We start from the raw sequence: 17,888 nt of genomic DNA on the forward strand, positions 1-17,888 counted from the left end.
AACTAGAAGTTGGCCTTTTTTTCAGAATTATCAGTATCTCTTCTGCAGTAAAAAGTTTAACAGAATAGCTTACATGGCATGGCCTCTTAAAAGTGATGTTTCATACAAGAGTAAATGTTTTCAATGTCGCCATTTGCCTCCCTTCCATCCTACATCTACGAGATGCAGACAGGAATAGTAAATAACATATATGCACTGTTATTTCTTGTTTCTTATACACTAGCCGCTTTTGAATTGTAGGAATGCAAGATGAGTCTTTGACTCACGTTCACAGTTTTGAAACTTGCTGGCAGGTTAATACTGTTGCAGACTTGGACTCAAATTCATTGCATTACTTTTTTTCCCTGCAATGTGAGACCTTTATATTACATCCACTTCTTTATTGGCCACAATGAGGGAAGAAAAGTATATAAAAATTGAGTTACTGTACTTATTTATAGAATGCTTTATTCATTCAAAATGTTACAAGTTTCATTTTTACATCCACTCAATTTCTTTATCATGGAACTGGAGCATTGGGTGGCTGTTTGGGCATTTTCCGTCATAGACTTTGCGGTATCCTGAAAAAAATCAACAGTGAATGCAAATTAATGCCACTTTCCATTTACTGAAATTATCCTAACTACTTTGCAAGGGCATTAATTCTGCTAGTTCGATAAGCAATTTTTGAGCCATGTCATAAGGTAGGTTGTATAAATTGTATACTTGAGTGTGAAAGCAGTATGTCATAACACATTATCAAAATCTAAAACTTGAATTATTTCACCCCCTAAAGCTTTAATGTGACGAATGTGATAACTGTATTCCATATGTTTGTAAGTAATAGCTGGACTGACTACCAACTGAAAAATAAGAGGAAGTAATTTACAGCATAGAGAACATGAAATAACTGGTTTGTGGAATGAGGAGAGATTACCACTTGCAGTATAGCTGAACTTTTTATAATCAGACAGACACATAAATAACAAGTCTAATTTCATTTGCAGTGACTGGAAATGTTACTAAGAAATAACTGTGCTTAAAAGCCAGTAATATTTTCAGTGAAAGCTTATCTACTGGGAACAGGAAGTCAGGAAAAGAAGAACAAGGAAGGCAGGTGAATACTGAAATTACAGCTCCAGAAACGTTGTATGACAACAGTACAGGCTCATGCCACTAGTCTGTGTATCTTTTTGTATAGTGTTGTATTACATTAAACTGACAAAAGATATATATTTTGCCGTAAATGGGTCACATAACAAATTGAACCTTGTATACCGGCTTTCTAACTTTTCACCTTCAGAGTATTTGCATTATTCGGATTCTCTCTCTCTCTCTCTCTCTCTCTCTCACACACACAAACACACACACACACACACACACACACACACACACACACACACACACACACACACACACACACACCAAACTGTCTTGGACAAGAATACAAGTTTGCAAGCTGCACTACGTTCTTCAGTTTCTATCCACCACTTAGTATATTTTGTAGTGATTGTTATTATCATTCTCTTGTTTGTGTTCCTCCCAGGACATTCCATTACAATGTTAATGCATTTTTACTGATGTTATCCATATCTAGGACATACTTGTCGGTAACTGTTCAAATTTAATCTTTTGGGATAATTGGATACTTACTCGTATTTTCCAGGCAGTTTGTAGCATGCATGAAACAAATGTTGGCAAAAGTCCGCAGATGGTGGCAGTCAGTGGCACAGACAGGTTTATACTCCTCTGGGCAATAAGACGGGCAGCATTCAGGTGGCACAAAACGCGGACAGCAGATGGGAGCCAACGGCTTGTGCAAGTGCGGAGGCGGCACAAAGTTAGCGAAGGACACACCGGCCATGGCTGCAGACATATGTCAACAAGTCACTGTTAAAACTTGTGATAAAGATACAATAGGATACAGGCAAGTAAAAAGAAAACTGTTTGGTGTGCTATGTCCTAAACTGAAGAGGGTGGGCAGGAAAAAGAAGGGAATACATGGGTGTCTACGAGAGTGTGGTGGCAGGAGCAATTACACACACAGAGAGGGAAGAGAAAAATGGAACCTGGAGCGCAGCAGAGAGAATGGGTTCTCAGGTGGGTAGGTATGAAAAGTGAGTAATTCAAATGTCCCATTACAGAAGGTCCTCTGTTTATCATGTTCTGCAGTCCAGCCAAACAAAATAGCATTTGAGGATGTGGTTGACATTGAGGTCATACATTGACAAAAGGAAAGCGACTCTTAGAAACTTAAACTGTGAACAGCATTAAAATCAGTTTCACCTGAACTGTAATCTGCACAGTCACAATACAACACACAAAAATAGTTTTGATTTATACTTTGCATCACTGTCCAGCTTTCAGAGTGCACTCTGACATAAAGCTTCCCCACTCATCTTTGTCTCCCATCACCCTCACAAGAAATGGGACCCACTCATACTAGGCTCCGCCTTTCCTTTCTAACCTTCCTGACCTATCACTCTTTACTTCCTGAAGAGTGAACAGTTTCAAAAGCTGCAATTAGTTATGTTTTTTATTTTTAAATGTGTATGTTGGTGGTACTGGAATTTTGTCCCCTTAAGGTAAGTACTGGCAAGCCATTGTCTTCCAGTAATGTTACAGTTTTCTCTAGTGAATTTTCCTTTTGATGCAAATTATCTAAATTTGGTGTTTGAAAATTTCCGCATGGAATATGGCAATTAGCTGAGTTCATTGTAACCTTGATTTCAAATGTCAGCATGATTACAGTGGAAAGTTCTGGCAGACAGTTAATACCTTCAGAGCATCAGTATATTGTAAACAGGACACTGCCATTAAAGATGTAGGTAACTAATACCTGTGAAAAATACCAACACACCTCCAGCTAAACGTTAAGTTGCCAGTACCAGATAAACAGTAGCCACTTAATAAGAACGAAGAAGCAGTGGCATTCTTTAATGTAGCAACTTTCCTGCTTATTTACTCGGCTACATTCAGCTAGTGCAAACACAAATAATGTTAAGCAGAATAGTGACAGATCATCAATGCAGTGAAAGTTTCCAAGAGTTGCTTTGTTTTTGTTAAAGTACACCTTGACACATTCCATATTCCCAAAGGTAAATGTGGGATCTATGACACATGGGGATTCATCCAACTAGCAAAATTTTTAATACAACAATGGAAACTACAGGTATAGCTACCTACCGCGAAGATAACAAATTAAGTGACAAAAAGCCACAGTTAAAGTACACTTGCACATGAGTGTTCGGCCACAGGTTTCATCAGAAAAAGTGAAACACACACCATTCATTCACACAAGCAAGCAAACTTCACACACCATGACACCAACTCCAATTCCAGCCCGAGCTGCTGGAGTTGGCAATCATATGTGCGTGAGGTGTGTTTGCTTGTGTGAATGAATGGTGTGCATTTCTCTTTTCTGATGACGGCTGTGGCTGAAAGCTTATGTGTAAGTGTCTTAATTGTGCCTGTGTGCAACTTAGTATGTCATCCTTACAGTAAATAGCACTATCTTTTCTTACATTGTTAAAATGTTATCTTGTTTTTGTACCTGTCAATGCTTCTATTATATTGTGATTTGTGTCTTTACTGCAAAATTATTTACATTCTGTCACAACTTCACATGCTGTATTTATATAAATGAAATATCCAATGATCCATTTGTTTGTCAATTATTTATTAAGACTCATGCTGTCAGAATATGTGGAATGAGAGGTTCATTCGTGTCACTTTAGCAGTTAATACAATTGAACCACATGTGGAAAATCATAATCAACCTCTCTGTCTAAAGTTTATAAACAGAAGCACAGTGAATAAAGATTAAAATTACTTTTCATTAATTAAATTACAGTAAAAATGTAGGAAAACTGTGAAAGTTGAATTAATTTTCACTCTGCAGCAGAGTGTGTGCCACGGAAATTTCCTGGCAGACAGAAACTGTGTGCCTGACAGAGACTCGAACTCAGGGCATTGATAACCTCACTGTTGAGTGCCCATTAAGTCAGAACACACACACAATCTCGGGACCTTTGCCTTTTGTAAGTAAGTGCTCTACCAATTGATTTACGTAAGCACAACTCATGACCTACCCTCACAGTTTTACTTCCACTAGTACCTCACTTCTTACCTCTGAACTTCACAGAAGTTATCGTGCAAAACCTGTGGGACTAGCACTCCTGGAAGAAAGAATATTGTGGAGACACGCCTTAGCCAGATTTCGCAGGAGAACTTCTGTGAAGTTTAGAAGGTACAAAATGTACTGTCGGAAGTAAAGCTGTGAGGATGGGTCATGTGCCACGCTTGGGTAGTTCAGTTGGTAGAGCTCTTGCCAGCAAAAGGCAAAGGTTTCGAGTTTGCTTGCAGTCGGTATTAATCTGCCAAAACATATCAATGTCCTTTCAGTTATATCTGTCTTGTTATTACCCTTTACCTTTAAGTTATCAAGTTTTCAAATCTTGCTCAGCACAGGCACCAACAATCTGTCTTTGCTTCTCATTCTGCCCAGTTATGTCCCCCAGACCCAGGGGTTCTGGGCAACTTTTTAGTAACTTTCACCATTAACTAAAACTTGCCAGTGCTTTTCGCCCATCCCTGTTCCTTTCCCTTCAACACTTCTGCCAAAAGAAGAAGTCACTTGCTAAAAAAGCTTGTGCATTTCTTTACCTTTTATATGTGTTTTTGTCTGCCTCTGGTTGCTTGCCGGGTAGGTTTTTATCAAGACATATTATATTTTATTTGCAAACTGTAATGTTCATTCAGTAAGGAGCATATGACTTGGTATTAAAATGCAACTTTGCGACCAGACTTGGGGTACGGTGCAACCTACCGTTCTCAGATGGCAGGGTAGGGCTAATAGTAATATGATAAGAAGGTCCTTAGCTATATTCTCAAAGCTTTGTGAGCCCTGCTACAGCCCATCCATGAAGTAAAACAAACACCACACACACACACACACACACACACACACACACAAGTTACAGAGATGGACAATGGCCCTGTAATCACGATGAATATTTCTTGCATAAATTAAGGGATTTTGCTTTTATGAATGGGTTCCACTTCAAAGTTCAGTAAGTTTCAAAATTGTAGTAGTGTACTGGGTTATTTCACTGTCCAGTTTCACCTTATAAATCATGAGTACATAGACAGAATAATCATCATCACCAGCAGCAGGAGCAGCAGCAGCAGCCGTCAATTCAGTCACACTGTGATGAATCGGCACATAACATAGTATCCCAGCAGGTTCTTACATTTCTGCTGATCTTCAGCTTCAAGTTGCCAAATGGATCCATCTGTCTGGTAGTCTTCCCTTTAGTCCATTTTGGTAAACTGTGCCCCAGTCTTGTACACATTTTGAACATCTACCATCTTTTCTTTCAGCGATGTGACCAGCCCACTGCCATTTCGAGATGTTCACTCTTTCCGTTATGGCACTGACCTTTGTTGTACATCTGATATCAACTGCTTTCTTTCTGTCTTTCTTTGTTTTGTCCAACTATGATTTTTTTCCGTCATCTTTCGGTTACTGTTAGTCTTCTAACAATAAACTCAATTAATTTCCATGTCTCACAACCGTTAAGTTACTACTGGCAGTGTACATTGGTCAAAAGCTGTTTTACTCAGCTCAGCCAACATCTTAAAGCTTTTATCAGTGAAAGTATGAGCAAAAATTTGACCTTATACATACATCATCTGAGAAATATATTTATTGTTGGAGTTTTGAAACATAAATCTGTTTTTCTTGCAATAAGACGTCAACTGCACATTAAGGCAACTGATATATAAATGGGTCTAAAACAGCAGCTGACCAAACATTTGTAAACAATACACTACCATTTTGAATATACTACTTAAGTAATGGACACCACGTTCTTTGAGGATGGAGCAGTCATACTGATGTTAAATACTACATCTAATAATGATCCAGTGGCCAGTGATAAATACAGAGATGAGTTTTATTAATAAACTTGGCACATGAATTTTTATTCAGATGTTTAGAAAAAAGTAGATAAAATTAGGTAATTTCTTGCAAGTGTAGGCACTGTTAGGATGTTTCATTTCCAATTAAATGAATTAAAATCCCAATTAAAGCAAATATGTTAGTAACCTAGGCACTATGAAAATCAGCAGACACACTCATCAAGTTAAACAAATCTGCCATAAGTAACAGAAATATTGAAATCACATGTGAAAATTTACAGGGAACTACATAAGAAAGTTATAGCAGCAGCTAGGAAAATAGTAGGAATATAAAATCAACGTAAGAGATGGTAAATGTGAAAGAATATATGCAGACAAAACAGAAAGAACTACTACTTCATTACAGAGTGAAGATAAAACTCTTAAAGATCTACAACACAAAAGCCAACATATTCAACAAGTGTTACATAAACATAACAATAATTATAAATCAAACTAAATGTAATATGAGCATATGACTCCCCTTGAAGGATGAGGCTGTTATCCTGTCTCTCGTAACTGAATTAGAGGTTTGAAATATCATAAATACATTAAAATATAAATGATCATATGGCAGTGATTGGTTTCTAGACAAGGTAATAAAATACAGTGCAAGAAACAGACTTCCAACTTGCAGATAATATTTGGGATAGGAGTTCCAACAAAAACTAAAAAAAAAAAAATCAATTGTCAAGCCTCTTTAGAAGAAAGGTGCAGTCTCATATTAGTAATTGCAAATGTAGATCACTGATATCTGGGTTTTCAAAACTATGGTAAAAGAAATGCCAATGGAAGAGACTCGTTTGCTAAACAAAAACTGTAAGCTGATTAATGGATAAAAAGGTATTAGGAAAAACAGATCAACAGACATAAGGATTTATAAGTTTTTAAAATGTGTCCTAAATTCCATAGATAAAAATGAGTTAAATTTTGGTCTGTTTTTGAATGTCACAGGCATTTGATATCACTGACCATAATTTACTGCTAAGGAAACTATACTGCTATGGGAGTTGTGAAGTAGCATGTGATTGGTTGAAATCCTATCTCTCTGATAGAAATAAAAAGGGTAGAGTAACAACATAACTGATACACCAGGAACATTATATGAGAGAGAGTCATGTACGGCATGCCACAGGGCTCTGTACTGGGACCATTGCTATTCTTAATATTTATAAATAACATACCAAGTCATACATGAGCAGCAGACACAATATTGTTTGCCTATGACACCAGCCTGTTAAAGGAATGAACAGTGCTGACCTACGAGAAAAATCAAACAATGGAAAGTCTAGGATGGAATAACAATAATAAGGGAAGGATAGCTCGTTACACAGCACATATATAAGGCGTTGACTTGGGGAAATGCACAGTGTAAAAGAATACTAAAAATTATTTACACTTCCTCCAAAATGGAACACACAGACACGGACACTGTTTCTGGATGCAAGAGGTGAGTATGTATGTTTTTTCTACTTCTGAAGAAAACTTTGTACAAGAGCTTAAATAGTTTAGCATTACTTTTCATTGTGCTTGTTTGCGATACAACGACTGTGAGTCATGAGTAACAATAATATAACATTTTCTATATTATTGCTACAGAAAAGAGTCACAGCAGCAACACATGAGTTACAAATAACATACTAATTGTGAATGGCAAAAACATTGTAGATGAACTTCAGTCAAGTAACAAAAAAGCTAGGAACCAGCCTAACAGTGGAACTTTTGCAGGTTAACAGGGTGCAAACCCCACACACTAAATTTTTAGGAGTATGGCTGGATGTACATTTAAGATGGGAGAAACACACAGAACTGTTAAACAAAAAACGATGTCTGTAGCCTGCTGTTATGTTGCAAGGAACTTAAAAATCCCAATAGTATTTAAATGGTGTTACATACCTACTTTGCACTTCTGCTTAGCATATTTATATGCGTGGAGGGATACCACTCTGGCTAAAAAGTCATATCTCAAAATACGTTAATAAAAATGATCAAAGGAGTCACCCTTTGATAATCATGTACGTATTTTTTCAAGGAATTTAAAACCATGGCCCTACCACCTATCAGTATCTATATGTGCTTTTGAAGGTAGACCAAGAATTCTCATTGTTAAATATACACTCCTGGAAATGGAAAAAAGAACACATTGACACCGGTGTGTCAGACCCACCATACTTGCTCCGGACACTGCGAGAGGGCTGTACAAGCAATGACCACACGCACGGCACAGCGGACACACCAGGAACCGCGGTGTTGGCCGTCAAATGGCGCTAGCTGCGCAGCATTTGTGCACCGCCGCCGTCAGTGTCAGCCAGTTTGCCGTGGCATACGGAGCTCCATCGCAGTCTTTAACACTGGTAGCATGCCGCGACAGCGTGGACGTGAACCGTATGTGCAGTTGACGGACTTTGAGCGAGGGCGTATAGTGGGCATGCGGGAGGCCGGGTGGACGTACCGCCGAATTGCTCAACACGTGGGGCGTGAGGTCTCCACAGTACATCGATGTTGTCGCCAGTGGTCGGCAGAAGGTGCACGTGCCCGTCGACCTGGGACCGGACCGCAGCGACGCACGGATGTACGCCAAGACCGTAGGATCCTACGCAGTGCCGTAGGGGACCGCACCGCCACTTCCCAGCAAATTAGGGACACTGTTGCTCCTGGGGTATCGGCGAGGACCATTCGCAACCGTCTCCATGAAGCTGGGCTACGGTCCCGCACACCGTTAGGCCGTCTTCCGCTCACGCCCCAACATCGTGCAGCCCGCCTCCAGTGGTGTCGCGACAGGCGTGAATGGAGGGACGAATGGAGACGTGTCGTCTTCAGCGATGAGAGTTGCTTCTGCCTTGGTGCCAATGATGGTCGTATGCGTGTTTGGCGCCGTGCAGGTAAGCGCCACAATCAGGACTGCATACGACCGAGGCACACAGAGCCAACACCCGGCATCATGGTGTGGGGAGCGATCTCCTACACTGGCCGTACACCACTGGTGATCGTCGAGGGGACACTGAATAGTGCACGGTACATCCAAACCGTCATCGAACCCATCGTTCTACCATTCCTAGACCGGCAAGGGAACTTGCTGTTCCAACAGGACAATGCACGTCCGCATGTATCCCGTGCCACCCAACGTGCTCTAGAAGGTGTAAGTCAACTACCCTGGCCAGCAAGATCTCCGGATCTGTCCCCCATTGAGCATGTTTGGGACTGGATGAAGCGTCGTCTCACGCGGTCTGCACGTCCAGCACGAACGCTGGTCCAACTGAGGCGCCAGGTGGAAATGGCATGGCAAGCCGTTCCACAGGACTACATCCAGCATCTCTACGATCGTCTCCATGGGAGAATAGCAGCCTGCATTGCTGCGAAAGGTGGATATACACTGTACTAGTGCCGACATTGTGCATGCTCTGTTGGCTGTGTCTATGTGCCTGTGGTTCTGTCAGTGTGATCATGTGATGTATCTGACCCCAGGAATGTGTCAATAAAGTTTCCCCTTCCTGGGTCAATGAATTCACGGTGTTCTTATTTCAATTTCCAGGAGTGTAGTTATGAAAGAAAAAAACAGAGGCGATTTTCACAGAGACGATAGACAGTCATACCAAAAATTTGCTCTTAGCAACGAAAATTTCTGTTTAAAGTATTGCCAGTGGAGTGAACTACCTATTTTCGGAAAATTGTATTTGTAAGAATGTAATACAACATAAATCATTATACTAATTTATAGTCGGCCTGTTATGTGTGTGGTTTCATGTCGCACATATGAATATTTTATCAATGAACACATAACTGTAAAATGTTTTATTATGCATAACAAATCCTATATCACCACGTATGATGGTGCGCGAGGATGCTTATAAATTGAATTGAGTGAAAAATACTAATGATAAAGAATGCTTTGCCGACTTCGTGCAAATGATACCAAAACTACGTAGGAGATATGCAGTGTGTTTACTTTTAGATGTCCGAGGTCAGTGTGGCGGCCAATAGCGAAGAAAAAGCCCGGCTCGCGCTTGGTCCAACAATAATGTACTTTTTACACAACCCATGCGAAAGGAAGGCACGCCTACCCCTGCAGTGCTGGCACCACAAATTGCACGTAGCACTTCCGCAAAAGCTGAGGTTAAGCACGGAAGTAAAAATCTCTTTAAATGTTGTTCGTAAACGAAACTGAAATCGTCTTATGCGTTTTCATGGTTAACAAAGACCCCAACTGCAGCAACAGCAACCACCTCAACATTAATTTGATAACGTATTGAACAATAAAAAAAAAAACAAGTAACACTCAGAACAGTTCAGTGCAAATCAGCAACAAAGCAGATGACAATGGCTACCTCCCACAATTGTCACCTACCTAATGTTGCCTACAGCTTAAGAAACAAAGGACTTCCAGCCGAAACCTTCGGACTACTACCGGTTCTATGGACTGGAGCGGTCTGCCAACTGAAAGTAAACGTAATGTAGGCTCTATATGAAATGATGTAAACTACCACGTCCAGGAAAAATATGCACACAATAAAAATTTAAATTCCAGGTGAAGTTTTCCGATGGCGGAGACTGCGAAACTTTGACTTGCAACGGTATCGTAATGTTTGACCCGTTTCCAATATAAATTCTGTTAACAAAATTCGACACTAAATTTGGCAGGAAGTGTGACTACACTGACGCCGCAACTTGCATGCGAACAAATCAGGTGTTTACAGTGCGTCAGTCGTATTCCAATTATTCCTTGGACCCTGCGGGGGTGGAACAAAGTAAAAGATACATTTAATATACGTAATTCAAGAGCAATGCAATGAACCGACATCAATAATATTAAGATTTGTACTGTTGTGATGATTTTTTTTTTAATTAAAAATATCCCGAAACATTAATTTCAAAAGCTTGTGTGGAAACGCGTTTCAGTGGAGGAGGATTTGCCCAACAGACAATTCTTTATTTCAGATTTACACTCCATCACTGTATCTACATAATGTAAGGTTCTCTAGCAGGTTGCTGTATATCTGACTAATTTCTGTAGTGACTTGAGTTTCCCCCAACAAATATTCCACAATGTATTCGTTAATGGAAATATGCAGAACAAACTAGCATCTTCATTTTAAATCAAGGGATGTATACTGCAAATGTAGCTGAACGGATCTATCTTAACGTTTCAACGAAGTACACATCTAGCGGCAAGATTTATCACGATGTGATCTGAAAGCAAACCGAAGACCTGTGATCTCTGGAAAAATGAAAATCTCTAAGAAATGATATAACGGGTGTTAAAACAAGAATGCTTCAAACATGTAAAATAGAAAAAAAATCCATCACAGTGAGATAAAAGTACGTCTGTACCCAGCAAGGCGTAGATAAAGTACCTTTAGCCTAAAAATTAACTGTTTTCGAGGAAATTGTCGCATAAAAAAATGAAAAGTTGTGAACGTCCGAATCAGTAGCTGCACAGGCAGCGCGGCGGACTGCTAACCGAAGAGGAAACTTTTCCACTCGGACACTGGTGTTGCGTTGTCCATACGTTCGTATCAGGGTTGTGATATGTACGAGAATTCTCGTACGCATACGAGAATTTCGTCATTTGTACAATGTACGAGGCAAAAGTGAATATCATACGAGAATTTTGCCTAAACCTTTTTTTTATCCTATCCTAACTTGGTCTACAGACATCACAGAAACATACAAGCCCACGGGGGAACTCGAATCTTAGTAGTTGCGGGCTCGTGACACCACACCTAGTCGTGTGGCTATGGAGGCGGGTCTAAATTTTTTACCAAATATACATTATACACATTTGTTTGGAAAATAATCAATTCATCTGTTATATTTTAAAAATGATTAGAAACTGTTACGAATCCATGCAGTCTCTGTCAATCAACAAATTTCAGGCAGGAGAGAGAGCGCCAAACTACCGACACGACAAAACGATTAAAGTCGAGAATGAGGCTTAGTTCAAAGCCTGGCCCTGGAAAATAAATTAAATAAGCTAACAATAACGAATAGCTTTGCTTTGCATGACATATTTCACTCAGTTCGAATTGTTAAGTTTCAGAAATAGAGCGGCCAACGAATCTCAAAGCACTAAATGGAACTTTAATCGAATATTATTGGAAAGCAATTAACAGTAGACCTAATTACCCTGCAATACTGTGGAATTGTTAAGTACAAACGAAAGACATTTCATCAGACGGTATTGTTTCGTCTTCAACAAACGATACTCTTAACAATGTGTATTTCGCGTATTGTCATTACGAGTACGTTTAGCTGAATTCATTTACTGTGTAATTTCTTTTTGTAAGTGTTTCGGGTCACTGTGTGTTACTGAGAGTGGAGAAATGGGAAGTGACAGTGAATATGAAAACACAAGCACGAAACTTTCGTGCACGCTGGAGAAAAAACGTCAAAAAAGAGGTGAAATCTCGAAGACAGAACGGCCTGTCCACCGACAACAAAAATTTCGTGATGAGTGGCTACATATGCCAGGTTTACGTAATTGGCTGGTGCGCGATAGTGGTCCGCTCAGGGTGCGATGCAGATATTGCAATACCAGCATGGTTTCCGAAATCCAGAATATTAAAAACCATTCCAGCAGTAACAAACACCTAACATGGTGCAGTCTGCTACCGTGCGACAGCCTTCAGTTGCTCAATTTGTCGCAAACGCACAACCAGTTAAGAGGTAGGTTGCTAAAGCTGAAATCAAATTAACAGCATTCTTAGCAGAACATAATGTGGCATTTTTAGCTGCTGACCATTCATCCGGTTTGTTAAAAGATATTTTTCCAGACTCGGATATTGCAAGGGCAATTGTTTCTAATGTTATTGGGACGTCACACAAAGAAGTGTTGGCGAAAAATCTACAACACGCCAAATTTAGCATAATATGGACGAGTCCACCGATATCGGAACTGTGAAAAATTCCTGCGTGGCGATCCGCTTTTATGATAAAGATTCAGGTGAGTAATAATAAGAGCTAGTTTTGAAATAATAACCAAATTAATTCTCAAATAAATAAATCCTGTTAAGTTACCACTTTGTATCACTTCTCCTTTTACAGGTTGTATTGAAAGTAAGTTTTGGGAGCTTTATAAAGTTTATGAAGTTGGAGACTTAAATGTTGAGAAAGCTTCTACTGCAGAAAATCTCTACACTGGTGTAGTAAAAACGTTTCAACAGCATAACATTCCATTTGCCAATATTATTGGTTTTGGAGCAGATGGTTGCAATACTATGATGGGAGTTCGTAATTCTGTAGTAAGCAGATTCCGAGATAGCTGCCCGGGAATTTTTGTAATGAAGTGTGTTTGTCATTTGGTGCATATATGCGCAAGCAAGGCGTGCAAGAACCTTCCAAGAGCTTGTGAGGACCTCGCGAGGAATATTTATGGTTTTTTCAAACTCAGTGCGAAGAGGCAGGCAGAGTTCAAAGAATTTCAGGTATTGTAGCATTTTATATCTCAGACTTTATTTTACGTCCGATCGTGTGGAAATAGGCTAAGCATTATGTTTTATTCCAGGTATTTTTAAACTTAGAACCATACAAATTACTACATCCTTCAAAGACAGGTTGGCTGCCAATGATCGCGGTTGTTAGGACAGTGCTGGAAAACTGGGATGCTCTAATGCTGTTTTTTAACCAAAAATGGCTTTCTGAGCGAGTTCTAAGTGCTGAACAAGTTTTTAACTGTTTACATGACTCCTTTGCAAAAATGTATTATATGTTCTTAGAGTGGATTCTACCAAAATTTACTGCTTTCAACGAGTATTTCCAGTCTAGAGCAGTAGTAATTGTTGACTTTCATGACAAGATTAGAGCTCTCTATACAGAAATACTTGCGTATTTCATGAAACGCACTTATGTCATGCGAAAAAATCTCAGTGATGTTGACCCAAAAAAATGCAGCGCATCAACTGGAAGATTCACAACTGTATTTGGGTGTGAAAATTCTGAAGAACATTGGCACACCAGAGATAAAGAATCACCCACATCTTATCAAGGATTTTTATCATCGGTGCAGGAACTTAATTGTGGTGAGTACACCTCGTTTGCCTGAAATCATATATAATTTGTGTTTTATTGTTTTCTATACATGTGTGTGTTTATGTGTGGCATACCTAATGAGAGCTATTAATTCTCAAATATTACAGACAGCTTCGTGCCATATCGAATTACGGTATGATATGGAAGATAAAGTGCTGTCCAAACTAGCGGCACTCAAACCTACAAATGCCCTGTCACAAAGTTTCCGAGATACAACACCTTCACTCATGCCTTTAATGGAACTGTTGCCACGTATAATTCCTCCCTCAGATCTCGATTTAGCACAAACTACAGATGACCAGTGGAGGCGTCTCCCTCTGGTTTTGGCTTGTCTCCCAGACTCACTACAAAAGGAACAATCACCGGATAAAATGTGGAATATATTAAATAACGAATCTGAAGAATTTAAGGAATGAGAGTTTTCGCTCTCTCAATTTTGAGTTTACCTCATTCAAATGCAGACTGCGAAAGAGTTTTTTCTAAGGTATGTAAAGCAATGAAGCTAATAACTAGTTAATAATATGGTTTCGTACTTGTCAGGTTATTAAAGTTTCATGTTCAACTTCAGGTAAACCTCATGAAAACCAAAATTAGGAACATACTCCAAACCAGTACACTGAATGGAGCACTTCATTAAAGAACGACCAGGAAACAATGGAACATGTGTAACTTTTGAGCCAATACACGAAATGTACGAGAAAATGACGTCGGACACTCTTTATAAAACGAAACAGGAAGAAGAAGATGTAGATATCGAATTTGTTTCATAATTACAAATTCTTGTTCATAGTTTTATTCATTTGTAAATAAAGTTTTGTAAAGCTATATATATATATATATATATATATATATATATATATATATATATATATAGGTGGCTGAACGGGCTCGTCTCGAAAGCTGCTGCTACTACTATTACTAATAATAATAATAATAGTAATAATAGAAAAATTTGAAAAGGATTTCGTGGAGCGGCATACTTCAGGAACAGTCTCAAAGACCAGTTGATGAGTACTCACCCAATATAAGAATGAAGGCTCCGGTATTCATGGTGCAGTTGCTATGTCTGCGGTTGTCGAACAACTAGCTACATACAGACACGAAGTGAGTTTTATACGCGTTGCTGTTGACATGAAATGGCACGAGCGGCCTCCGCTACGCATAAATACGCAGTCAAGCAAGCTGGCGAAACGTGAGAACGTATGTTCATTGCAGTCAGCTGCCTTGAAATCCAATTTGTCAGTGACAATAAGAAGGCTAACGATACGTTTGTTATATGCCGAAACAAAAAGTTGGTCGTTTTCTTCCTTTTCTACTCTCGAACTGGAGAATGTGTTTTGGATATTTCTATTGATTGCACTGGTAAATAGGGTTTCCAGATTAAATTGACAAAATTACCAACACTGCCTGGCGAAAGAGTTTGCTCAGCTGAAGGTGAACGCAACAAAACACTTAGTAAAGATTAAAAATTATATTTATTATTACCAGTTACAACTTTCAACAGATTTTTGTTACTGGTACCTTTAATGTTTTCGGTAAAAGTCGTTGCAAGTTGCAAAAAATTCATAATTCTGCTTTTTACCAAAACGTCATTAAATTTGTTTCTAGCGTCAGGGCATAAATGATTCATGTTCCTGAAGACTCTTTCCACAAGCATCGATGCATGAAACCGCCATTATCCTTTCAATAATTTAGTGATAGATAAAAATAGTTCTACCGAACCACTTTTTAAAAAAATCTCATTTTGTTCGTTTTCGTTCGTTGCATCTGCTCGGGGCAGACGTCGTTGATCCATTAACTCAGTTTATTTATTTATTTTATTACAGGGGGCAGCTATCCCTCTGACCGAACACGCTGAGCTACCGTGCCGGCTACCACTCATACATCGACACCGAATACCGAATACGGAGATGAAATACCAAACAGTTCGGTGAAAAACAGAAAAACTGACAACCCAACTAGTAAAGGCAACGGCCTTGCCGCAGTGGATACACCGGTTCACGTGAGATCACCGAAGTTAAGCGCTGTCGGGTGTGCCCGGCACTTTGATGGGTGACCATCCAACCGCCATGCGCTGTTGCCATTTTTCTGGGCGCACTCGGCCTCGTGATGACACTTGAGGAGCTACTCGACCGAATAGTAGCGGCTCCGGTCACAGAAAGCCATCGTAACGACCGGGAGAGCGGTGTGCTGACCACACACCCCTCCTATCCGCATCCTGAACTGAGGATGACACGGCGGTCGGATGCCTGCGAAAGGCAAAGGTCCCAGTTCGAGTCTCGGTCGGGCACACAGTTTAATCTGCCAGGAAGTTTCAACAGATCATATGATTTATTCGTAATATTTCTGTTTCTGTAGTCATCTGGCAGAACATCACACAATGCCGGCAATTATTTATACATTTTGATGCATTCCAGTCATAACGTTCGTTCGTCTCATTTTGGACTCATTTTCAACACCACAATAAACCAAACAGTGAACACACTGACACAGAGTAAAAGAGTATTCTCTGTTCTGTAACACTGATATCCACAGTCTGTAGCACGAGAGACTGGCAAAGTAATAGTCAATACCGCCCACAGACGGCACAATATTCCCGTGCAGCGCAAAATATTTCAAAAGTTTTTGATGTTCTCAATTTTTTGGCATTCTCGCAAGTAAGTGGAGACTGTAACAGCACATCGACACAAATCCCGATTTTAGGGAAAGCATTATTAAAGCCTGTTTCATACCCCATATTTTTGGGAGACAACATGTAGTAAACAAATAAAACACAAGGGTAATACTTCTGCAGAAAATTGTTTCTTGGATACGTGCTTCAAAAGTGATTCAAGATAATCATAAACATTTTTCTGAGCTCTTTACTTCGCTAGGAGGATCTGTTCATTAGCAATACGCCCACAGGTAGACACTTTCGTCAGAAATGTTTTTTATAACTTACGTTCTGGAATATTGAAATACAAATTAACTATTGCAGCATTGTGTGCGCGTACATAATAAAACGATCCGTCCAACAATCCGGCATATAAATTTCATTCATATACATGGTTGCTATGTTTAGTAAAATATATTTGCCTTTTTTCACCAGAGGTTAATTCGGTCTATGTTGTCAAAGTTTCACAGATTTCCAGCCACAATCAGACTCTTATTTGGCGAACATTACAATTTTTGTTGTACAGTGCAGGTCGACATTCTAACAAAGAAATTAATTCCTCGGTATTAACATTTTCCATTTTTGTCAGCTGTTGCACTATGCAGTAAACTGCGGAGCGAAAACAACAAGTGCGCTCGCAGCATACAGTATTGTATGCGTCACTCCCTCGGCCAATAATTGTGTGCTGCTACAGTATATTTACGGCCAACATTTTGTACGGGTATGCGCCTGCGTCAATATAGCATCACTATCGTAGCAAAACGATTCTGTGATCGGCCGATAGAAAAATCACTCATGCGCGCTTAGCCTAAAAACACTATTTTTAAACAGATGCGCACTAGACACACAGTTTCGGGGAATACATTTTTTTCCTCCATTCTTGTGTCTAGTATTATACTGCTACATAACGTGTGCCTCGAGAGCTGAGCAGTCGCCGGCACATTAGCTCAGCGTGGGGTAGCATTCATCTCACGCTACGTGAGGAGAACCCTACGTCATAGTGACGTAACACTGCGTCATCGTGACGTAAATAACCAAATCGACTACATGAGTGCGTATATCGATCTTTGCGGTTGTACCGATAACGTCAAAGCTAAATGTAAATACATGTGTACAAATGAAGTGACAGGAGTTGTCTGTTACGCTCATCCCAGTTGAATGAATTATTAAGCTGTAATCCCAACAATTTGGGATGGTATTATGTGTTTCAGGAACATAATGAATGTCTGAACGAAGGAACCATAACGAAAGTAAAAAAAAAAAAAAAGCT

General features: G+C 39.6%; 1 protein-coding gene across 5 annotated transcripts; it reads right to left on the minus strand.

Annotated features, from left to right (window-relative positions):
• Positions 1-430: 430 nt before the first annotated feature.
• LOC124619762 (vasotab-like) lies at positions 431-15,259 on the minus strand. 5 transcript variants are annotated; one of them, XR_006980123.1, is made up of 3 exons: positions 10,286-10,375; positions 1,633-1,845; positions 431-560 (listed from the first exon to the last, which is right to left on the minus strand). XR_006980123.1 is itself a non-coding variant. In XM_047146344.1 (3 exons), exons 1-3 carry the CDS (start codon positions 15,013-15,015, stop codon positions 478-480), a joined length of 327 nt encoding a protein of 108 aa, XP_047002300.1. In that variant the 5' UTR covers positions 15,016-15,259; the 3' UTR covers positions 431-477. The 5 variants fall into 5 exon arrangements, 1 of the variants encoding a protein (XP_047002300.1); XR_006980121.1 differs by lacking the exon at positions 10,286-10,375 and adding an exon at positions 9,887-10,043; XR_006980124.1 differs by lacking the exon at positions 10,286-10,375 and adding an exon at positions 9,722-9,773.
• Between the last annotated feature and the right edge of the window lie 2,629 nt (positions 15,260-17,888).

The sequence above is a fragment of the Schistocerca americana genome, chromosome 6 (assembly GCF_021461395.2).
Source record: "Schistocerca americana isolate TAMUIC-IGC-003095 chromosome 6, iqSchAmer2.1, whole genome shotgun sequence".
NCBI lineage: Eukaryota > Metazoa > Arthropoda > Insecta > Orthoptera > Acrididae > Schistocerca > Schistocerca americana.

What these genes read in the sequence shown, in the direction of transcription:
- LOC124619762 (XM_047146344.1), bottom strand. Translation starts at nt 15,015, where the DNA reads ATGAATACCGGAGCCTTCATTCTTATATTGG. An exon ending in AGCCTTCATTCTTATATTGG is followed by an intron (nt 1,846 to 14,984) that starts GTGAGTACTCAT and finishes ATATGTCTGCAG; the next exon opens with CCATGGCCGGTGTGTCCTTC. An exon ending in AAACTGCCTGGAAAATACGA is followed by an intron (nt 561 to 1,632) that starts GTAAGTATCCAA and finishes GATTTTTTTCAG; the next exon opens with GATACCGCAAAGTCTATGAC.